Source organism: Rhopalosiphum maidis, chromosome 3, assembly GCF_003676215.2.
Source record: "Rhopalosiphum maidis isolate BTI-1 chromosome 3, ASM367621v3, whole genome shotgun sequence".
In the NCBI taxonomy this organism is placed as follows: Eukaryota; Metazoa; Arthropoda; class Insecta; order Hemiptera; family Aphididae; genus Rhopalosiphum; species Rhopalosiphum maidis.
Window position 1 is genome coordinate 27,887,409 of NC_040879.1, and position 27,082 is coordinate 27,914,490.

Here is a 27,082-nt window from a genome sequence, read left to right on the forward strand (position 1 = left end):
GTCTACAACAGTTTATATAGTTCGCTATTTTTATTAGAGCACCAAAAACGACAAATAACAAATTCCCGTCGTCCCGGTATCTGGTATGTTCGGCGCGTCAAGCTCGAATGTTAAACCAGATTTTTTTCGTGTTTTCCTAATGGAAATTTCAAGAACGCGTTTTAAAATTGTATTTTTTAAGTATAAAGCTTGGACCACACAACTAAGTAAAAAGTAGTTGTTCGAATGTTGACAAATATCGCCAGTTGATTTTGTTACATTGAAACAAACTGCATCACATAAACACGTTACGATATTTATAGAAAACGTACAAAAATATACATCGAATTTTTAGTTTGCCGCTGAAAAATTGCTCAATGTTTTTCTGGACCATCTGGATCAGACATAATAAAGCGATAAATTGCAAACACGATATTGACGAAAAACAAAAACAATTCAACATCATGTCAATATGAAAATATGTCGTGTTTCGGGCGTTCAGCGTGGCCGCACTGGGGCAGCGCTGGCGGCGGCTTTTCTCCGGTCGACATGTGCGTTTCGCTCGAAACCGGATGGTGTGCGTGCGCGTGGATATTTCAGTGATTCATTACCCGTCCGTCGTCCGTCCGCGATTGTCGTCATCGTCGTCGTCGTCGTCGCGGTTTCGTCGTCTCCGTCACCGCGCACCGCTTACTGAGTACTTACACGTTTCGACAGCAACAACATCTCACAGTGTACGACCGAAATCCGTCACCAGCCCTGCAGGTAACCTACCTATATTGTCATTGTTGTGTATTTTATTTTTCACCGCTCCCGAGAAGATTTTCTCGCATAATGAGACGTAAATGCATTTTTTTTCGAACGTCTAAGCACCCTACTGTACATATTATATTATTATTTAATAATTGTAAAAGACCGATACTTTTATCGAACACTTATTTTTCAAAACATTTTTTTTTTTTTTTTTTATCAAATATATTTTGCCATTATTTTTCATTTGTCCGAAACAGAATATTATTTGGAGTATTACGATGTATACAAATTAAAATTTGGACGATATAGTACTTAGTATCGGAAATATAATACGTTATTACGATAAATACTTATCACGCATAAACAACTCGTTCAAAATTCTTATACTCTGAAGTATTTCAGAAAATGTTCTGTTTGCTATGGGAAATTTAAAAGTATGTTTCCATTTAAAAAATGCTGGAAAAATGAGTACTTCGACAAAAGATTCATCAAGTATAAATTTCACCGCTGCCGCGTTTGCGTCAGTACATATTCCGGTGTGATGAAAAAAAAAATATCAAAAAATCTATTTTCCCACATTCCATGTCGAGTGTATGACACGTCAAAAAAAATAAATAAACGTTGTTACACTAAATAACAGTGAAAAATCTTTTCGGGATCACCGAGCCGTGAAAACCCCCCATATGGTCAACTAGTTTTTTACATTGGATTCCTAGGTAATTTTTTTCGTATTAGTGCTGTATACCTACGGCCTTGTGAAGAATGTGAGCAATTGTGTTTGAAGTATTTTCATTCCGTCTACACGGGTACACATCGTACTATTATAATATACAATATAAATACACGTGGAGTGTATAATAATTATTATATTATATTATTCTATTATTATTATGAAAGTTAATAATACGATATAATAGATATTTATTTATAGACATTTATAGGTATTAATGTTGTCTATTATCATTACCAGTCGGCAGTCGCTGAAAATTGTACCGCAATATAATATAATATTATGCTTCATTGCTTTTACGAATTGGTTCGATGAATAACTACGCACGTTTGATTGTTGTGTGGGCAGTACGTCATATTAATATTATGTACTTCACTGTGCTCGTGGTTTTAATTAACTAGAAATTAACGAAACATCTGTTGCTCTCAAACCAGAATATCTTTGTTGTTCATTAAAAATGATTTTAAATATCCATTACGTCATAATATCAGTCGAAACTGTGTTCATTTTATTATATTGTTATATTTTTTTTTTTACAATTTTTAAAAATACATTTGCTTACACATGTTCAATTAACAATAGCATTAAGAGTATAATATTTATTCTATTAATATAATATAATTATTAAACGTAACAAAACAGTGCGTTTATTATATTATGTTATGTTTTTCTAAAATTCAAGTATCAAGTAGGTACTTGGTGCTAACAATTTGGAAAATCTATGCATTTTATAGGTATCATGTCATATAATTTTTTACAAAAAAATATTTTTCGTTTAGATAATGTACCTAATTTAAAAAATAATAATATTACTGTAATTTAAATAAGGAAATGTAATTTATTTATCATTCTAACGAAGTTAATTTTTACATTTATTTTATAAGAACTAAGAAGTATTCATAATTGAAACAATACTTATTTTGTATTTTTAATTTTTAAATAAATATACACACGAATATATAAATATTTCTTGACGATATAATTTTGTAATATCGTTAAAATCTTAACGTTATTGTTGCTCCATACATTTTCTTAGGCATACAAAAAATTACTTAACATAAAAAATAATTTCTATCATAATAATTATTGTCTGTATCCTTAAGTCATTAAAAATATTTGTTTATTGGGGCCAAATATCCAATACACACACGTTTTATAGACATTTGCTGCCCACGTTTACCTATTGGCTTCTAGTTCGTGGGATGTAATAACTGATTATTAATACACCCACTTTTCTACTATATTGATATATATTTTCTTGTCAAAGTACTAATGTAATAATCGTAATAAAGCTGTTCGCAATAATTAGGTATTTTAATAAATTATGTAACTATTTCAGAAATTTTAGGTCGTACAATTATATTTTATTAACAAGTATTATATAGCTATAGCAGCGTTTAATTTAAAATTTCGTAGTAATAGTTCCTTAAAAATTATTTTATATAAGTAATTTAGTTTTGATTTAAAAATGGCTCCATAATCAATTAGTTTGCGAAAACAACATTTAAATTAGTATGAAAGTGAGCTATTATAATTGTTATTTGTCTTAACCTATTTCTCACGTATATTATAATACGTGTTGATTAAGAAGTTTTTTTTAATTATATTAAATTGGAATATTTTATTAGAACTAATCTCGTTAAAGTCGTCGAGTTCAAAATGTATGATGTTCGCACATTTTGTTCCGAATTATTATAGTCTAATACCTCGTCTAATACGCTTGTGATGTATATATTAAACATTAACAAACGTACGCTTTAAAAGGTATATAATATTATACTATAAATATTTGCATTTAAAAATAATAATCTTATATATATATAATATTATATAATACATAAATTATACTATATGTTAGGTTATAATTTATTTAATAATATTATTGTTATAATAAAACTGTAAATAAATAATTTCGTAAATAATAAACGATAACAATATTGTTAACCTGGCTGTTTTTCTTTTATTTAATTTTCAAATTTAAAACATCATACTATAGGTAGTATAATTTATGATATAGGTAGAGTAATTTTTATATAATATACACATTAAACGTCATGAGTTATTATTATCTATAATATTTTAATAGCATCAAACCGTTAGATTTAACATGGGGTGTCTGTACAGGATGTCCTACAGTAATTCGCTATAGAATCTGGTACATACGCACAGTGGGATTTTACAGTTTCATCATCCTACTACCGTTATTAATTTATATATTTGTTAGACACCCTGTATACAAGTACGATGTTAGATCGCTGGTTGTATTAATTGAAGCCAGCAGCAGCTGGTGTTTTGGTACCGGGATCTTTATTGAAGCTGAAACACAAGGGCGTTGTGTTCCGGCTGCTGGTCTGTGTAACCGGAAAATCCTTATTACTCCCCGCTGGTTGTCATTTATTTAAACTAGGTGCACGATTGTTGATTGTTTAGAAATAACTTTTATTTTTTTTTGTTTTTAGTGTTTCTGGAAAAAAACGTATTTAAGTGGGGACATATTTGTTTGTTGTTTTCAGTAAATCGCTTGTCAAACATCTCAACTGTCGAGTGTAAAGTGTGTTTAAGGTTTAAGTACGAGATTTTTTTTATATCCACACGTGTTATCGTTATTAAAATTTAAATGAAAACAACTTGTCTGGTATTTTTCATGCTTAACTGCATATTAATTTTTTAATATTGAATTATCCATTAAAGACGGTATTTGGCTAATCATGTCGTAATAATAAAAAAAATATGTTCTATCATGACAAGGGTCAACGATTACGACTATATTTGACTACTATATTTATATTTTAATTGTTTCTGTGTGTTCTACATACAACTGCAAGCCTAACCTAACCGTCCTAACCTAAAACGTGAATTATTACTCAGATAAATTTGATAATTAAACATTCAAACCATTGTATTCAATAATGATATCGTAATATTTTGTATGTTTTAGCTTTAATGTATTTTTCTTTGATATTTTAATAATACTTACACTAATAATAATAATATATATAATTTTTATTTTGTTATAATGGTAATATCAACACTGATAAGAGTAAACAACGTTTTAAACATTTCATTCATTTACACTTAGGTACACAATATCTTTTAAGATTTACATACCAATAAATGTTTACACGCTGCACTTTGTAACGTATAAAATACGTAGATAAAAAGTATTAAAGACGTGTGATATTAGTAGAAGTGTTATATATGGATATAGATTTTTTTTATTTACATGAGTTCATTATATAAAAATAATATTTAACAGTTTCAAATTGCAATCATAGAATAATAGGTAAGTAATAATATCTATTACTTTACAAAGATAATGTGGTTATTTTTTTTTTATTCATTATCAATCGAATTGATTTAAATAATTTCTGTTTTTAATATGACCAATCACAAAAATACATATTAATAGTATTGACAAGATTTAAATGAATTTGACAATCTCAAGTTCTTATAAATTGTATTAGTATTATACAGTTTGAAGTTTCTATGCTTATTGTAATTTATTATTGGCGTTATAATAAAAATTACCTAATCGTTATATGGTTAAATAAAATTAATATGTATTTTTTTCGGGGGTCTAAAAAATGACCTCTTTAATGTCAATATTTTATGATTTACGAATTACATGAATGTATTAATTCTTATTAATTTTACTGCTTCTATGTTAAAAATAATACTAAAAAAATGTTAATAATTGCATTGTGAATTTTGATAAACATCTATTTATCAAAAATAAGTACCTATAAAACTTTATTTTCTGGCTTTGCATTTATAGTAGCTAAATAATTATAATTCACGTTTATCACGATTTTGATATGTATATTTATTTATTTTAACAATATCAATTATTTTTTTATTGAAACGTTTGTTCGATAAATATTTTACAGGTATATCAATATAAAATTATATAATGTATGCAGGATACGTGCAGTGTTTAATATTTTCGCACATGACCGTGAAACCACCACCAGCTGTGGTTGGATTTGTTATTGATAGTTGTCCGTATTTAGTATAAATCCGTATCTAATGTCCGCACGTCATTTAACACGGGTATAATATGACCAATTAAGAGCGTTTGTGTTTTGAAACCCCTACATTACTTCCGATTCGGTTTAATCAGTGGTGCGTGTCCGTAAAGGGGAAGTGCACCCATTAGTGTGTAAAAAATGTGTGCACAACTCGAAACTAAAATTATAAAATACCGGATATCGTAATGGGCGTATGTATATATAATATACAATATAATGTTGCAGTACTCGTGCATCTATATATATATATGTATCCCTTTTTTTTATTTTATATTTATAAACACACAAAAGGACAAGAGCAATGTTTTAAAATGATTGCGTGATCCGGTTCAGTACAGAGGCTGTCCTTGGTGTATCGCGGGTGGCATATATATCTAACTGTATTATTATTATTTTACCTATTACTCCTATATACAATGTATATACTATAGTGTATAGTATGTGATACCTACCGGTGGTATTTAAAACTGTTAAACTATTCACATTAATTGTCAACAGTGATGGAAAAATGTCTATCAGATGTCTTGGAGATCTGGAAATTTATGAGCAATAAGGCGGAAATGTTTTTTCTACACCCGTTAAATTACATTGTATATTCGGCCAACCCTAAAGGATTGTATATTGTATGATATAACAATATCGTTTCCTTCATTTTTTTTGCGGCATTTTATTTCAGCTAATTCCCTATTTTATTCTTAATAGAAAGTAAAATAACATATTTTTAATATTGGCTGGTAAAAACCATGTCTTTGAACTCTCGTTTTACTTCACCTTGTACGAGTAATGATATAGCTAGTATACTGCATATATTATAATTGTTCAACACGGATCGAAACTGTCAAGTAGGTACCACTAGATTTATTGCGTTCGGCATAATAATATATTATGTATCAGTATAAACGTACAAATGTTTTCACTTGTAATAAAACTGTAAGTATATTGGGTACGTGATATTATCACATATTGTTGTCGACGCGATTTTATAGTTTTTGATAACAACTTGATAATAATATATGCACCATGCGTATTAGTATTCAACAAAGAACAATATTATTGATTTATAAACATTTGCACACAATACTGGGGTAATAAATAACGTCCGGGTGAATAAAATAAGTGTTCGAAGGCTTGTTTGTTACATGCGTCTAAAATTCGTCACCAAAAAAAAAAAAAAATCACTCGACGAACATTATAAACTTAGGAAAAAAAAATAATACATGTTCAGCACTCCTGCAGTATAGCCTAGCCGGCGTTTTCTCCGTAAAGTCATTGTTGCAAAAATATAAAACGAAAGTTGCATTAAAGTTTCAAAAGTAAAATTTAGTCATTTAAGTACTTATAATGCCCATTGTGTGTTGCGCACAATTTGTTGACAAATAGGTAGTTTTTAAAAAAAATAATTATTTTCTGTGTTTTGTAGTGTATTTTGGTATCGCTGTGTACACTGGTGCGTGCAATAATTTCCATTTGTATTGTGAGGTTGAGGTCATGCCCATGAATTTGGATTGCTGAACGCCAGAACAATACACTTATACACCTGCGCCTAGACTGTGCTCCTACGGTTATAGTCGTAAAATCGTGATGATCAAGACTCCGTATTCATACAGGTAAAACTAATAAGTTACTGTTTGCAAAATGATTTTGTATTAATCTTTAGACAAATATTAATACTCAACTATAGTGCTAATAATAATAATAATAATATGCGATTGTTATTTAAATGTTCAGTATTTACTATTTACTGTAATTATATATTATACACTATACAGTATACGTACCTATATAGTAAATAGAAAACTGTATCATTGGTATCATATATTGTGGTATATGGTATAGTGTATCCTCCAGAAGATAGTTACAATAAACAGAGTCAGTAGAGTCACCAAGGATTTAATACATCAAACTTTGAGGTACATCATAGTTAGGGACTAAGACTGTTTTATCATTTATTTGAAAAGTTCTAAAAAGTTGTGTATTATTTTAGAATGTATAGATATAGAATGTATTTAGTGTTTGTGGGTTGGTTGCAGCTATATCGAATTATATTTTTTTTCTTATTTTTTACAACATAGTATATATATATATTGATGCAATAGCAATCCAAGTAATGTATGATTATAACAGGTAGACGGTATAGTTTTATATGATTGTTTACTTGTTATTTCAGCGGATACAATTAACTATGAGGTAGATACTTAGACAATTTAATGAAGTTACGTTTGCGTAGTTCAAAAAAAAAAAATAGGTTAGGTTTGGCTAATATATTATATGCCATATTATATATATATATTTATGTATATTTCTGTGCAATCTACTCATAATTTGTAGGTACTCACGAATTAGATACAAAATTGTTGACGTCATTTGACATTTGTTTGTATTAAAATTTCATATTATTAATATTATGTTATAATATTTTATCAATTATTATTTTCATGTATCTATATGCGTTGTTATATAATATTTAGCATATGTGTAATTTTTTCTGTACAATTTTATGACATAACTACATTTTTTTGAAGTAGTGTTGTTTGGACACCCCCTTCCATCAAGCCGCCCAGTTTTGTAAATTATTAATCATATTACTTATTGCAAAGTATAATACGGATTGTATATATATTTTTTTTCTTTTAATAAAAAAAAAAAACAACATTTTTTTCATTAGAATAATTTACTTATAACATTATACAGTACATTAAACCTAATATATTTTATGATATCATTAGCATTATGTTTACGAATTACAATTAGGTTATTATAATATCAAAATATTTTTTTGTTACTCATTATGCCGTGTTTTGTCTTATGACAGCTATCTGCTACTACACGTATAATAATAGATGTATTGTATATATTACCATATTTGTTTAATGGTTAGTGTAACAAACTACTTAATTTATTTATAATCTTATAGTTATGACCAATTTTCAATCAAGAAAGTTTTTTAAATTTTAACCCTTAATAGTTTAAAACGACTCTACTATTAAGTAGTACAAGTATGTTAAGTTTTAGTAAATTATTTCGACCTTAAGAAGAATTAAGATATATTAAATTATGCATATTATTAGCTTTTAAAATTTTCTCTGAATCACTGAAAAATTCCAAGTATATAGTTATGTACAAATATAATTTATACAAATATTGTAAATTGTAATGTAGTAATCACCTCTGGTATAGTTGTATAACGACCTTGGTATAACGAATATTCTTATTCGATTGTTGCTAGTTGCTATATAAAATTATAAATTGAATATCGATCACCGATCCTTTTTAGAGAAATAACAAAATACGAAATATGAAAAAACTAACTATAACTATCTTTAAAAACTACAAATATTTTTATATTTAGTGATACTATTAAGATAAACTATCAATTAAAATCATCCGACTGAAAATTACAAATTAAAATTTGTTTTTCTTGGCATAGGTATATTGACGTAAGTACTTAATTGAAGAATTGTTATTTTATTTTATTCACGAACAGCACTTTTTACTATTGATTTTTGGCACATCTGCCATCTATTATACGTCTATATCATATTTTATTGATAAATTATGTATAATATAAACATATAAAACATTACTCGAAATTGTCGTCTTCTGTTAAAATATTGAAACGTTTTATAATTTATAAATAATATAATGTCTTATTGATATTTGTTTATATAGGGGTTTATACTTTGATACCTATGTCCATTGGGTGTAAATTGTATTCATCGTATAATATTGTTATTTATAAAAACTATACAAATATCGTATGTTTTATGGACACGATATAAATAATATATCAATACTGTTATATATAACTATATAGATAAATATTTGTTTTTCGTATTGTAATTAATTAATTAATTAAGTATTTGTATTAATGTTTTATAAATGGAAATTATTTTCTCACTTGAGCTTATCTGATTTGTTGTCAAACTTAGTTATTATAATTTATTTTGACTAATTAAATAACTCTGTGCACATTTTATTAATATTAATACTTAAATACCTATATTTATGTTTGATTTAGGTTTATTTTATATTAAAATAAACGCTAAATCAGCCAAATAAAAAATATGTTGTATATCTAGTCCAATAACATTATGTGTTATAACTTATGGTCAAATGTCAAATGCATACCATTAAATTTGCAACCTACAATTAGATGCCGACGCCATCGTGATAATATAATCAAATCCATTTTTTTATATTATGTGCATAATATCAAATATAATGTATATTTATTGAACCTACAAATGTCAATATTTAATTATTAGATAAAACAAAGAAAATGTATATTTGTATTAATTTAACATATTTTATTGTTTTTACGGTTCATTCGTTTTTATAACGTTATTATACTATTAGAATATAATATGCTTAATAAAATTACACTCACATAAATCATAATATTGATGTGTATAGAAATTCAATTTAGGAAAATAACCAATTTTCTGTTTATTTCGGACAAGATTTTTGTACCTTTAAAACGATTTGTGTTAAATAGTCTGTAGAATGTAGGTATATATTTGTTATAGTTTATTAATAATTGCACAATTTCATTATTAATTTCTTTGTTTAAACTCGATGTTAGTCAGACACAAAAAAAGCCGTACAATACAATAATTACGCAACCACATAAGTTTTCTGTACATTCGATTATTGGATATCAGTCTTTAGGAATTCATAAAACTGTTGTACCTATATATCGTACTATTTAAAAACCGTACAATAGTGAAATTTGCATTTAAGGCGTGAATATCGTAAGGAAAAAAATTTATGCAATGACAATTTGGCGTTTCGTAACACTTTACACTATATTATATGAAATAATATAATACAATATATGTTTGTCGATTTGACATAGGCATTAAATATTAGTAGGTACTTACGTGTGCAAAGTACATGCAAATATAAGTGCAACATCCGGTTCGACTTTCCTCCAAAAGAAAAACGTATGATCTAAATATTTAATTCAAAAACGTCTTAAAAATGAAATCTGTGTGCTATTCACATTTCACACGAAACAAAACATTAGCCGCACAGCAGAAGAATATTAATAATAATAATATGTGATACACTTTTCCTTGCAAAGTTTCGGTAGTCGGATTATAATACAAGTATATAGGTACATATTCTACGTTTCTAAACAACAATTTTAAACGTTTTCGGCGTTTTTACCTATTATAATAGGATTACTTTGAGTGTGTTACACACCTACAAATGTGAATAATATTATAAACCAATTATACTTGAATATCACGTGGGATAATTCTGAACTTGGCTTAAATTTATTAACTAGAATTAATACCACTATGCCAGTTGTAATATATATATATTATACAATAACAATATTACGTAGGTATAATAAGCACTATATACTATATAGTGTCATTATGGACATTTGTGCGAATGCTTTAGTTCCTTGAAATCCTATTACCTCCCCTCAACTGTTTCATTCCTTATTTCTTTACTTTAAAATAATATCTTAAAATGTTTTAAGTGTATAATGACGATATTATGTTACAGTCTAAATTATACTTTATATGACTACATACATATTGGTTATTAATTTATTATGTAAACCTATATTTAAAAACAATTATATTTTTTGTTTACTTAACTGTCACGTTTGCCTATTGTTAATTTTATAAGATAATTCTTGAAGGATAATGAAAATGTCCACCTCGAGAGAGAGTCCTCTGGGTAACGTTAAATGGACAAATGAATCTTAAAAATATTACAAGTTAATATCGAATTCAATATGAGAATATCAGGGCCTTTTTTTATTCAAGGAGATACATATAACATATCAATCTGAAAAAAATTGGGGCCGAGTATATACAATAGAACAATTATTAAACAGTATTTTTCCTCGACCCCAGTTTACAGTTTTTCGCCTATAAATCTATTGTCTCATCAAACTATTTTCTCCGGTTCACAGGACATGTTTGGTGGAGTATTAGCAATAATAATTGAGCGTAATGTATACTTATTATTTCAACAATAACGCGGCGATTAGGCATCAATTAGCTTAGAAATGATGATAATCGTGCGTAATGCAGTAGGTATTTCGATTAAGGAATATAATATGCATATAGGTAGCTAATGATCGCGTTCACGGAAAGGAAATATGATTATTTGTCAGCGTATGACCATGTGACGTAAAAATATTCGCCTTAACTCGATTGCATAGACGTTGGTATACTGAGAATAGGTAGTTGTAAAATAATAACCCCGTTTTGTTGGCATAAATAGGTACGTGCAATGTTACGTTTCAGTAAATACTTATATACGTATATACGTATATAAACGTGTATGTTTTAATGTATTATAATTTATATGATATCAACATTGTCGACTGCGGCAAAACCAGTTTAAAACGAAAATCGAAACAAGTACCAATATCATAATATGTTATACGTAAATATGTCGTGTAAATATGCGTTTTACTACTCGTTTACTCGCGAAGGACATTCACGTAGTCCAAGTTCGAAATCGAAACTTTTTAATGATAATATTTTGATTTGTAATGTATTTAAATAGGTAATTTTAATGTTTTCTATATAAGTATACACATTTTAGTATAATATTATGTGATCTTTTGTCGGTGAAGTGAAAAAGAAAACTTATTTTCCGTTTGTTGTACTTTTAAGACTATTTAGGTCCTATACGTCTTATGACAAAATAAATGTTTATTTTATTTTAATGTTTTATTTTTTTCATAATTCAGTCATGAGATTAATTTTCAGGCGGATTTTAAAATTTCAGACGCCACACTAGCATGTTAATATATATAACGAAAAACAAGAAAACCCGTGACAGGAGTTTTGTGGTGACGATAAATCTCGTGGCGTATTCGGCAGTTTAGCGCACATAATATATGTATAACTGAGGATTTCTCGTATTTGCGTTACTTATGGTATTTTGCAATAATTTACAATGAATTTATAACTAAAGATATATTGGCTGAAATCGTATAAGTCTTTCCTTAATAGTCCTTTTTTTTGCTAAAAACAATATAGCTGTTTTTAGGTTTACCTCTCGCCTCCATGAAAACATTTTTCTCAAAGTTAGTAAAAAGTCTGAAATACTACGTGCAATATAACACGCCTATAATAATAGCATTTTGTACACGCGTGAGCGAAGTTATATTTTTTTTTTACCAAAACAATAGAAATAACTAAACGACTCCTCCGTCATCGGTGGGAAAATAAAATGATAATATTACATTATCGTCGGCGTCGCGGTCGTCGTTGTCGTGTGATAAAGCGCGTCGGCTTTCCGCCCGCTAGCGGCAATTCGACTCAAAGTACGCTATAAGTATACACGCTGTACCAATACGTACTATTATTATATATGTACGTTTAGGCGCGGCCGTGTCGACCGAGAAAAACGAAAGGATGTGATATTATTATTACATTATGTTATGTTGTGTTGTGCATTGTCGCTGTTATATTTGTGCCTATATACTAAATTAATAAATAGACGGAAAAAGAATTCGGTGAGTGTGACGAAATATCTCAGGAGCATCGGTTTTCAATACGTAACAAGTTCCTTTATCCGATTTTTTTTTTACCTATATGGGCTACGGCTAGTGTATTTCCATTCATCGATGCGTTGTTATTATTATTATTATTGTTGTACTTACACGGGTACTGCGTTACACGCAAAGACATATTTGCGGTTGGGTGTAGAATTTTGTACGAGTCGCCGCGACGATGGATGGATATGATGATCGTGTGATCATAATAATAATGTATAACGACAAATAATAGTAATTATTATTATACATATTATATGGCTCGTAATGCGTATACCTATGTATAAATGTATAATGTTGGTCACTGGGATGGCGTTGGCGTAATAGGAATAGCGTGTGTACACCGCATAATGTGTGGATACGTATAATATTATATACCCGCCCAAAACCGCAACAGCATCGAGGTGCGTATACCAGATACCTATATTATAACATAAAATTATATTGTGTGCCGGACAGTCGCGACAAGACATGTGTATAAACTATCTCAAGGTTTTGATATACTAATATATATATGCGTTATTATTGTAGAAAAATATTTTCTTGAATAATAGTAATAATAGTTAATACTGTGTGTGATACCGTTGCTCAGCCGGGGCTGCAGGAATCTATCTGTAGAGAGTATGTGAAGGTCGGCCGTCGACGGCGTGGTAGACCACAATGTGTATACACAAGATTTTCAAAAAATCTGGGACCGTCTAATGTATCAGTTTCAAACATTCTTAAAACACCCCCTATACATTAGGTGCAAACTATAAATTGTATTATCCCGTAGTGGCGCTATGTTTATTTATTATGGGGATAGAATTGAAACTCTTTCAAGTAGTATATAGTCGTATATACAAATATAAAAGTATAAAAATCTTATTTATCGCCCTTATGTATTTTTATTTCGAATATTCGCCCTCCCTCTCCAACACACACAGCATAAAGAGACGTCTTTTCCGAATTATTCCCTCCTATTTTCTCTTATATGTATTTTAAATATATTTCTCGTACATAGGTAACACAATATATTATTAAAATAAGGTGACTACTGATCCGGTCAGAGCCCTATGTTCTACTCTCAGTATGAACTTTATACGTTGAATAATATTTAAATTAGAACATAAGTGGTCGATCGAAGTACATTTTATTGTTTTAACATTATTTTAATTTCATGTTTAAAAAAACCAATTCAGATATTTTAAATACTATGCTGCTAATTAAATTAAATTGTTGTATTGAAGTCATTCCCGGGAGTACACATTGTGAGTTATCGGAGTACACGTTCATCCAAAAATTTCTTAGCTCTCAAACTTAAAAGTCATGACCTTTTAGATACAGAATTTTTCATCAAACTTATTTACATGTCGTCATGCCCGTAAACAAATAAATGCACTTACGCCTCGTAACATACAGATGAACATGCATAATATTTTTTTTTAAATATGAAGAAAAAAACTCGAACAGTACGTCAGTACTTATAAACGTGCGATGAAAAATATAACACAAACGTCGATGACACGTGACAAAAAAGATTTCGAAACGACAAAGCTTAATTAAAATGTTGAAAGCAAACAGATTAGCGTTCACTATAATCTATTCGTATTGGTATGTACTGTATAACTAAATAGAATATAGATACATATTTCTATAAATGGTTTGTCGATTGTCGATAACGTACTTATGACTTACGAACATTCAATATGTCTTTTATATAAAATGCATATATCAGCTATATTAAAATGTTGCACTTCTTATATCATATTTCCGATTCGTAGCTTGAAATCGTTTTCAAGAATATTATTCCATCGCAACGGATGAATAACATAAGCCCACTTCATTGCTATACGACATAACGTTGATGTGTCACGCTCTGATAAAGTAATCCTCTATTCGATAAACAGAATATGACCAATATTCTGTGTAATGTAATCGTTTGTGTAGACAAGAGAACAAATTCCTAATCCAAGTCCAAAGTATGTGGATTTATGTAGATAAAACTCGTCCGTTAGAGAAATACTAATGTATACTGATAATAAACTGTACAATATTTTCTAATGTTATGTATTTCCTATGTTTAGACATTTATGAATGAAGAGAATCTTATAAATAAAAAGTATTACATTTATATAAATAAATTTAAATTAGACCATGGCCGTGAAAATGTTGTTGAAATAATATTTCGATTTTCATGCATAAATACGTAGATAATAAAAAACATACAAAAACGATTAAAATGTAAACATTTATAAATTGTTATTAAAAAAAAAATGTGCTTAGATAATTTGAAAATATTGTATTTTTTTAAATATAAAATAGTAGTCAGTAACTGGTCGTATTTATATTATGATGTATTATTAATTATCATGTGCGTAATGTTTATATCATTTCTAATTGGCCAAATCTCTTATAATTTTGCGTCTTAAAACCAAAATACATGTACAGTACAAGACTGTGTACAATCCATGATCAACGGTGTATTGAATTATCAAATAGATCCTAGTATAACGTGATTTTACTTTTAATCGTATGCACACGTTTCAAAACGAACAGCTATAGGCATCGATGACCATAATATAATATGAGGATGCATCCCGCACACAATAAAATAAATATATTATATTATAGTATACATACTACGTTTTCGTACGTATTTTATTTTGTTTATTGTGTATTGGATTGTGGTTTTAAAATTCCTAGTCGTATAATCGAATTGTGTTGTTTGTTTGACCGTTACAACAGAATATTGTTAGAATCCTATCATCGTATTAATGATGAAAATTGAAATGACAGCGAAATAAATATGCGTTATTTTAATATAGCTAGGACAGGACAATGGTGGTCATCTTATTGTTGAAAAAAATACGCCTATACGACAAAATCGCATTTCTCCGACGTCCACTGTTTTTTTATACGCCGCACATAATATTATAATTATTATCGTCGTAATATAATAAGTGTGTGTGCGCGCTCGCGCGCGCGTGTGTGTATCAAAAAACGTCGTGAACAGTTTTCGGGACGAGTCGAAAAAAACACTGGTCCGGAATACTGTATAATATATACAGATTGCTGTTTGCGTTTGTTTTGTCGACGTTTAATTTAATAATATGAAAAAAAAAAATAAAGTGTTTGTATACGTATTTAGTAGTCGGGGGGCGTATCGCGTATCTTTACATCGACTTCTATAGTATACCTGAAACATTACCACTCCATGTATTATTTACATGCAGCCAGCCAAAGGGTATAGAGCCGTGGAGAGATAGTCATTTTATAGTAATGTATACAGAACGATTCACCTAACATTCTCGCCTTCATTTTTCTTCTAATAGATAATGAATTTATTCAAATTCTGATTTTTGAATTATTTATATAACTAAAGACCATATTTTAAAATGTTTGAGATTTCTTGTAATACTTAAAGAGTGTCATTTGGTTGGTGATAAAAACTTCTGTTTTTTTTTTCATATAAAAGCCCTTTCTCCTTTACTATAAATTATTTAGTGGATAGTTGTTTTGATAATATTAATGTACCTAATTCAAAATTCGAATGAAAATTTAAAATAATTTTACAGAAATATCAAATAGGTAATGTAATATTGAATTTAAACGATTTAATATTTACATTAGGGCACACATTACAATAATATTAATTACTGAAATATTCAAAACACATATATTCTAAACTCATTATCATGTAGACCTATTGTCACAAAACATTACATAACTCAAAAATAACTCGTTCGAATTTGTATTTTGACACCTTAAAGTTTTCAAATTTTCCGACGGACGCTCATCTTTATTAAGTGGTACCTACAAAAATCTCAAGGAATGAAAATTAAGACCTTTGGTATATTTAAAAATTCTAGAAGTCAAACTATTAATTAATTAATTTTAAAGGAAAATATATTTCTAGGCATAGGTACTTGAATCACTCTGTATATAGATCCTCGAGCGCCGCTTACAACCCTTCTTGTGCAAGATATTGTGTGTCACATGAAGACTATAATAAATTATACACTCAAAAACGATAAGAGAATAATATATTCTAGCTGTAACATTGTGTGTATTTTATTATGTGTACCTACTAAACTGTCGAAATCTGCGTTATCCCATCAGCCTCCGACGCTTCTCCGGGTCGGTAAATCACGATCTTCTCGTCCGCGCGTCACCTTTTCATCCGACCCTTTTCGTTCGACTACCGCTCGTAGGTAATGAGTTATTTCTCGACCATTATACTGACATTATTGTTATTATTATAGTGCGTGAGAGTTATTTTTGTATTTACCTCGTGACGGTGTATATAAAGAAGAGGAACACATTAGTAGCGAGCGTAGGAATTTATTTTTAATTCTTTTTTTTCCTACCGTGAATAACCCTTAATCATCTTTGTGTAATTATATAAAATAAAAACGAATTAGTTTATCGAACTGAGATATTAAAATAATATGTAATGTTTATAAAAAAAATATTAATCCTAACCACACGTTTCTTACAATATAAAATATTGTAGTTATGTTTGTAAAATTATTTGTACACACGTTACACGCACACGTATGGTTTTAATAAATGATGATGATAATAATAATAATAACAATATTATAATGATATGCATAATTACTAATATATTTGTTTTGACTTTTATTTTAAACGCCGGAAATATCTATTTATGCGTAAATTGTATATTAAGATATACATTCGCTCGTATGTGTTTTAATAATAATAATTTGTTTTTCGATGGCTTAGTGTTTTAAAAACTATTTAAAAAAATCGCATTACAAGAAAAATGAAAAATAAAAAATTGCTATAGCATTTTATTGCAATTCGTTATTATTCACGATTGCCACACATGCATGTTTTTTACATACCTGTATAATAATAGTGTAGGTATTATGATATTACCCGAGTACTCTGCATTAATTGTTTTTGTTTTTCATGCTATTATTATTATTATTATTATTTTGTTCGTTTATTTTTTTTCTTTTGGTGGACGTAAATAAAAATATATGAAACGGCTTAACCAATGCATTTGTATCGGAAGTATACCATTCATCATGTACGACACGCGAACGTGTATAAATATAGACTTGGACGGCTTACAGATACCGCTCACACACCTGCAACGTTTAAGACTGTTTAGAGGTCCTGCGCTGATCCTTGCACCGTGGTGTGGTTATAATATAGTCGCGCACACGGATTTCTTTTTTCTCCAAAACAACACGTCGCGTTCATCTGCAATGCATATTGCCATTTTGGTTGCTCACCAAAGGGAGCAGCTGCAGCCGGTGTGTGCGATATTGTGGTAATACGACGTCCGCGTGTCCTGCCCCTCGCACCATTTTATTACGCTCCATCGATCGCCATTCTTTGCGCATTCTGATTTCTGGTAAACATTTCAATAAATTAAAAATCAGTAGTTGGGTTCCAATACGATCATTATATTATTATTTATGTATCCACCGCACTACTCCCTGAGTCGTGGGTACCAATATAGTGATTCTCAGAATGTTAGGACGAGGACGTCTCGCCGTCAATTTTCGATACCTAAAATCATCATGAAAATCGAATCAACTATACTAATATTACTTTCGAAGATATCTAGGCAGGATTTAAACAGGACGACGTACCCATACATGTTGTCACCGTATAACCATTGGTTATAGAATTAGAATAGACTATTCTTTAATCAATAGTATAATTTGAGTTTGTAAAATATTTATATTTAAAAATGCTTATAACTCATATTAGTCTTAATCTAAAAATTAAAATATTGTATTATTATTTGTCTAATAGGTATTAAAGCTTATAATACAAAATTGGAACTACTAAAAAGGAAATTTTCTATTGTCCACGCTAATTGTAATATAATTATCTTAAGACATCCGTGCCCTAAGTCCAGGTATATTCCCGATTATTATTGTATACGATACGCAATACTATTATATTCCCAGTAAATTCATATATTATTCTAATAAAAAATAAACATTTTTGACTCATACCAGTTACGTATAATAATATAAAATGTTTAATGCTGTTTAATTTTACTTATTATTAAAAATATATACCGGGCATAAGTGACTCCTATATCTATCCACATAGTTATTCTACTACTGGAAGAAATTTTATAAATAAGACACTTGTTATGACAATTTTAAAGATAACACTATTTTCAAATGCCTCATATTTTCTTTTTCTTTTTTTGAAATATTATTTGTAGAAAAAGTTTTATTTGTTTTAAAATATATATACGAATTTGTATTAGGAAATGCAACCAAAATTAAAGCCGCGGATATAAAAATGCCCTGAAAAATATTTTTATCTTTCATTTTAATATAAAGTGATTAAGCTCTAAAATCCCACTTTAGATGCAGTAATTGCTGTTCTGTAACAATATATGTATGCATCTTATTCTCTATAATTTCGTAAGTATAATTATGTGCTTACGCAGAACAGTAGGGACGTCGTGGGACCATTAGTTGACTACTTAGAATTGGTATTAAATATATTTTAATTTTTTTATTTGAATCATTCGTACAATTTTGTTATAATTGTTTCTTTATAAAACATCGAAGAACAGTGCTCGTATAGTCCACATTCTCATATAGTATTGTAATATACTTGTGACCTTGTCGGTTGTTTAGATAATATGTTAGTATAATATTATGGTCCGAGAAAGTTTCAGTTTTTAGATAATCATTATTTTCGAAACAAATGTCACGGTTATACGTTCGTCTTTTTCACGTAAAATACATCAGGTATAATTTTATGTCAATTTCTGATAAATTTTAAAATGTATAAAATCACTAATAATTTCATTTCGGGAGTATCAAATAAATTAAATGTGTTTTGATAATCAATACAGAATTATTAATATTGTATAAAATATAATGACATAATGTACATTAAATTATATTAACTGAAAGATATGAATTCTGTATTGAGAATCAAAACAAATTAAATAAATATATTATTATTTTTACATCGTCATACTTGAGAATAAATAATGATGTGCTGTTTTTTTTTTCAATTAGAGTGACTACTCAATCTCATGAAATAATTTTATTTTTTTATTTCACATCATTATCTATAATTTTGCTAGCGTAAACAAATAATTCAATAATATAGTATTTTCTGCGTACCTAAATAGTAAATAGCCTGTCAAAAACACTCAAATTCTATAAATATTAGTAAATTAATAGGTTTTTTGTTCGTTATCTTTTTATAGGCTAATCAACAACATGATGGCTCAACTCTCCTTCGCGCACATTTCACATTTTTTACTTGACTAATCTCTTACTCATATATCGAATATATATATATATATTATAATAATGAAAATACTTACTCTTCGTTTTTATTACTCATTTGCACAAAATACTAATTTCCCATTACACGTTGCCAATGAGTACCACTTATGTGCACATAGGTCGTTGTTGATTGTCGTTTGTCATCGTTAAATGTTATCTGTATTATACTAATATGTTTATCACTATCAAAAAGTGCGTATCGTCTGTTTGCCATATAACACATTTAACGAACTGACGACAACGTGTTCATATCTCAAATTCTCAAACCAAGACTTTTCCTGCAGATAAATCAATTTAATTCTTTTCGAAATAGCATAAACAAAAGTGCAGTTATCAATATAATAATCTATTGTGTTGATATATCAAATGTTTTTGTAATGCGTTGAGGTAAATCGAGGCTTTTGAATGAGAACAATAAATATTAAATGTAGTAAATTTCGATTTTCGAAGGTTACTATGACTAATGCAGTAACGCACGTTTTTTTTGAGAGAAACGAACAAAAATTCTTTGACGAGTGACTATAAAAGATTATGTGCACAAACGAGTTCTTTTTTTTACATTAATATTGCATCATAATTATTTATTGGTAGGTGTATAAATATATAATATTTTTAGTTCAGAACTTATTGCACTAAAAAATTTAAAACTTAAAATATGCAAATAAAATGGTATTTATTTAAAAAAACCTTAGGTAATACATAATATAAAATATATATTGAATGATAATTTATAAATTAATAATAATTGTTTAAAATAACCTAACTCGAATACGTATGGATTAATACGACTATTATTTGAAAATTTAGTCAAAATATAATAAAACAACGAAGTAAAGAAAAATGTATGTTGATAAATAGCTGGTAGTTCATTGTTTCTAATTATACGATGCCGACCACGTACTGATTTTTAAATTCTTCGTTCGTAATAGAATCTAGACATCATTAAGTTTGTAATTGTATGTTTGTCGATAGCAATGATTTATTGATCGACAAAGGAGACTTCTTTAGTAAAGATAATTTATTTTAGGAATTATTTTTCCCAAAATGTTATCTAAGCACGATATTGGCCGATAATATTACATGTATTATATAATATAAAAATGCCAAAAATTCACTATTATTTAACAAATTTTCTATTAAGCACTTTTCATAAAATATAACAAATTATGCGGAAATATGCAGTCAAATTTATATTTAATTTCAGAATTTTACATAAAAAATGTATGTATTACCTAGAATAATTATTTACAGCCACTAAAAAAAAATATACAAATTCAAAAGTCAAACCCTAATAATAAATATCGTGCGCGAAAACAGATTGAAAAGTAACTATAGGTGAGTTAATTTCACCAAAAAAATAAGTTAAATTGTTGTAGGTGGTGAAGTAACGAAATTTTTTGTCTATATGTGCAATAGAAACATTATTTTTTTTTATGCGAAATCACCTAATGTTATCAAATCATTTAAATTAGTATTAATATGCAATGCGTTGGTGACAAAAAAACTAGCACGCTGATCGCCCAGAAAAATGTTTCATCTATCTCATTTAAATATTTTGTTTCGTAACTATGATATTTACGACTGTATATTTACCCACGCATTATCCGATAATAACGCATCAATCACAAGCGGTAACATCACGGGATTACGGGAATAGGTACTATATAATTATATTTTGTTACATTTTGTGGTTCTTCGTTAATGAATATTGTCATTATTATTATTATTTTTTTTTTTATAAAATTCGTTATCTTATCTAATGGTAAATGAAGATGTGCGAAGACACATACGGTATAGGCAGCTGAATGTATGATATTTTATTGCATATGTAAAACTCCTTAAACGACTCAGACAAACAAAACTATGATGTTCTACAGAATGCGCTGCTCTAAATGTAAATTCTAAGCGTTTTTGTTTTTGCTTAACAAAAGTAATTTTGCACAAATCAAAACCAACATGTCTTGAAATTGTTATGAAATCACCAAATGTTCACAGTTTATTAACAGTTGTTGCCTTGTTGGTACATATTATTATTATTGATATAACATAACTTTTAATATTCTAAACCAAATAATCAATATAATTAATAAAACAGGAAATTTGTTGAATAAAAATCTATTACCATCATAAATTCATAACTATCATCGGTGTGTATTCTTAGTTTTAATTGGTATTTTTAACTTGGACTTATTTGTTTACAATAATTAAAACATAATTTGTAACTGCGGATGTGATGTGTATATACCGGTTTGATTTAAAAATAGTTTTTCTATTTTGTACCGTAAAACTTTATGAAAATTAATTTTAGTTAATTAATTGTCGGTCATAAATTGAGAATTTTGTTTTTTCAGGTTTTAAACGATTTGTCATTCGAGTTGGTTTATGTCGGACGGTGAGAAAAGATAAAAGGATCCAAAAAAAGCAGTCATGTTGAAACACGTGCACCGAGCAAAATGTGCCGACACACTTAGCATTGTGTCTACAGCAAGTTCTTTTAACCATGAGCCAATGTCTAGTAGATGTTCAAGTGTATCGTCGTTGAACATTTCAAATCCAGTTGTAAGTTATTAGACGATTTTTTAAAATTTAAAAAAATATACTTTAGATTGCTATATTTGAAAATTTAAATTCAACGTTAAGTACAATTATACAATTTAAGTTTAATTATTCAGAAACTATTTATTCGAATTTTGATTTATTCACATCAACGTTTTCAAAAGAAAATCATTTTAACAATTTTTAATATAAAGTATTTAAATAGATAATGGTTTTTAAGTGTACTTAAAAATTCTCAAAACTAGAATTTGAATAAATTCATTATCAAAAGAAAAATTGAGACAAGAATGATATTGTTATTATTTATTTATGTTTCATTTTATATTCTTAAAATTTCACTCGTTTTTAAAGACAATTTTAAATCCTATAATAGTCATGTTTTATACGTATTCATCACAATGTCTGTCTTGTATTTTTATTCAATATTTTTTTTTTAAACATGAAAATGATTACTCTCGCGTGAACCGATAAAAGATAAATAATATAGTTAGGTAACTAATTAATAATATATTTACTCGGGCTGAATTTTTTTTTTTCATAACGCTTATTTATGGAGTTATATTTTATACGTTAATAAATAATAATACAATTATAATACTTACAGGATACAATCAAAGTGTATACAAAGTGTTTGCGTTCCGACCTCGAGTACAAAACACTTGGACTGGCTTATACGACGACTTGCAGTGAAGTGATATCTATTCTGCTCAATAAATACCGAATGCGTCACAGAGACCCAAATTTGTTTTTCATGACTATGGAAATAAATCTAAGGAAAATCGGTACGTTAATATGACCGTCAATTGTAACTAAAAATTACGATTCAAGTTTGAATTATTAAACTATTTACGTACAATATCATTGCAATGATCGTATTTTTATTATTTTTATTTAGGACTCAGAACTGTATTCGTCCTGGATAACGAATCATGTCCTGCCGTGTTGCAGTCATGTCACCCCAGAGGAGAATCGAGGTGTGTTATGATATTATTATTAATTTATTTATATATGTACCATTATTATTCTAATTTTGATATTTTCAATATGCCTTTATAACTGTTCCACCTCGTCATACAACTGTTTTATTATCGCACGAAATCTACACAGCTTTTTTTATTCGTCATTTTCGTTAAAATATGTGCTGCATTCTGTTTGCACATTAACATCTATTAACTTCTTGATATCTCAAACTATTTGTATTAATATTAGTTTAGTAATTCCACACATTATTTTTTTGTCAAATTTATTTCATTTATCATTAACTCAATTTAACGTGTACGTTTTATTATTCGTTTCAGGTTTTGCTTGCAATCCAAAAAAGGTGGCCTTGTGAAGGTTTATGACGGCGAATTGATGCCTGGGGTAAGTTTGACAGTTATTTTATTGCATCGAAACTTTTCCCTTATCCCTATTAATAATATGTATATATTTCTATTAGTCCAAGTATAAAAGCCTATTGATTTCTGAACGTACGACCGTCGACGAGTTGATCAGAATATTACTTAACTGTTATAATAGCAAAGAGCAAGTCGAACAGTTTTCGTTGTACGAGGTAAATAGTAATTACGACATTGAGATCTAACGACAAATATTAAACTTCATTATTTTTAATTAGTTATCGAAATCCGAAGAATACCAACGCAAACTCCACCACGATGATATACCATTGAACGTGCAATGTTGTTGGCCGCTTAATAGTGACTACATTTTCATCATTAAAAGGAATCCAAATTATAAGTCGAAACAAGTGAGTTTAGATATGAATTTGGTTATTTTGTATAATGCTTGTATTAAATATCGTATTAGGTATAATGGATAACTAATCGGTATATAATCGTACTATTTACTCGCATAGCTGATCAGTGTTAGGTTTTCCTGGTCTCTAATAACTTCGTTTGTATATTATTAATAATTAGATAATTAATATTATTATTGATTATATAAAAATTTTAAAAATGTCAACTATATAAAATTCATTATCAGTTCCAGTAGACTACAATTTTAAATTCCTAATTTTGTTGCAAAATTTGATTAATATAGGTAGTACAAAGTACTTAGATAAATAACCTAACTTACCTCTACCCGAATATGACTAAAAAAAATATTAGTGCTTCCGTACACACATTTCAATAATGAACTCTTAGAATATTATTATTATTTATTATAGTGCCTTTAAACATTTCACCAATCGTATTAATTTACATATTTATCGGGTAACATTTCTAAAAACACTTTAATTTGAAATCCACTTTTTGTTAATTTTTTTATTTCAATATTAATAATAATTGAAAATTATTCAAAAAAAAAAAAAAAAAAGTGGATATGTTGTTTCCAGTTAACTTTATGTTTTCAAACTAGGATAGTCAGTATAGTTGGCATAAGATAGGTCTATTTTTGTAGAAAACATTGTCAGTGTTGCTATTGCATCCCTTTAAATAAAAATAAATAAATAAACGTTACTTAAGCCAATGGGTAACGAGACCCCATATTTTGCTTTTGCATTAACTGCTCAGTGCTCACAATTGGCGTTACAGTAAAAAATATTTTAACGATTTCAATTTTTCTATAGCTAAATTAATGGTTTTTTCTTTATTTTTAGGTGCAGACGATTTGGACCGAACATCACCATCAAGAAGAAGAAGCTTCAACGAACGAATACGAAAATTTTATTTATATATAATATAAGTATTTATGTATCAAATTCATCATGTATATATACACCGTAAATGTCACTGTGACCTTGTTATATTATAATATTACTATTAAGCGACTGTTTTTACCGATAATAACGGTTTTAAATATTTTTCACGAACTTTTACAACATAAGTTTTTAAGTGCAGATGTATGTACAAAATATCTATTATTTTTTTACTTATAAAATAAATATCTATGTGGTAGGTTTTAATGTAGTGTAATATATATGGAGCTACTGCACAATAGTAGTGCATAGAAGTTTGTTGTTTTGTAAATGGGTCTCAAATTTGTGAATAGTTGAAAATGCTCTTGTTTTTAGTAAATGTCGAAAATAATTCAGGTATACGTTTAAATTGCGACTAAAATAATGTATAATATACCTATATGTATACTTACAACAACAGCATCAATTAATAATTTCATTAATGATAATAGGTATAAGCCTAATAATGATTTTGTATTAATAAACAAAACTATGTCTATTTTACTGTCACAAAAAAAAAATCTGATTTTATTGTTAAATATCACTTGAAGGGTACATAATTTTAGTCGTTGATCAATGCGCCAAACTAAAATTGAACATTCTTCTTTTTAAATTTTTTATTGTCGTTATATTATACAGTTTTTTTTTTTAATACCAACATTAATTTTTTTTGCACAATGTCAAATTATTATAAGTTATTGTTTTGAGAATTATTTTATAGATGTAATTTTTTTTTCTGTTAGATTTATATCTTATTTAAACATTGAGAACAAAAACATTGTATGTAATTTTAATGGTTAAAATCAATTGATTTTCAAAGTATGAAATGTAATAATACTTTTAAATCAAAGAAATCTCTGCCCATATCTATATATTAAACTTCTTTTGAAAAAAACTCCTACTTTTTTGTTGAGCTTTTACTAGTCTTAAATCTTTTTGTTTTGTTTATATGTAAGTTAATTGATAAGCAAATTATGTATGTAATTAAATGTCAATGTATGTCAATTAAATTTGTCATATAATACTGTGGAATAATAGTCACTTGTCTAGCTGTTAGTTTGGGTGCCTAAATTATAGGAATAGCATATATTCAACACTTAGGTAAGATTTGATTTTTCGTTTGAATGTAATTAATGAATTCAGTAATTAGAATTCATGTGAAATAAATGTTAAGTCAGACAACTTATACCAGAAAATAATATTTGAATACAAAATTAATTTGCCTATAACGTTTTGTTAGTTTTTAATCTATGTTATATAACATTAAACTAATGGTGATACTTTGATTGATATTAATATAACTATTGTGTTACAAACTTACAAAACAAATACATATTATTGACTTGAAATTATAAATACACTGTCGGTAGATTGTGTAAAACAATGTTATTAATAGAATATTAATAAATTCAAAAAGCATATTGTTTATGATATTATTATCTGACATTAGTTGTTTGATGGAGACCTTGTAAGGTGCTCATTAAGATGTACTAGGCTTAGTAGTGTATTAAATGTGTGTGTTTTTTTTAGTTTGTACAT

At 28.0% G+C, this 27,082-nt stretch overlaps 1 protein-coding gene across 1 annotated transcript; it reads left to right on the forward strand.

Moving 5' to 3' along the window:
* The first annotated feature begins 599 nt into the window (after positions 1-599).
* On the forward strand, positions 600-26,242 carry LOC113557171. The gene is made up of 9 exons (XM_026962521.1): positions 600-744; positions 6,911-7,097; positions 22,662-22,869; positions 23,471-23,648; positions 23,762-23,840; positions 24,165-24,228; positions 24,305-24,418; positions 24,482-24,613; positions 25,466-26,242. The coding sequence occupies exons 3-9, from the start codon at positions 22,738-22,740 to the stop codon at positions 25,544-25,546; spliced, it is 780 nt and encodes a 259-aa protein (XP_026818322.1). The 5' UTR covers positions 600-744; positions 6,911-7,097; positions 22,662-22,737; the 3' UTR covers positions 25,547-26,242.
* Positions 26,243-27,082: the final 840 nt, after the last annotated feature.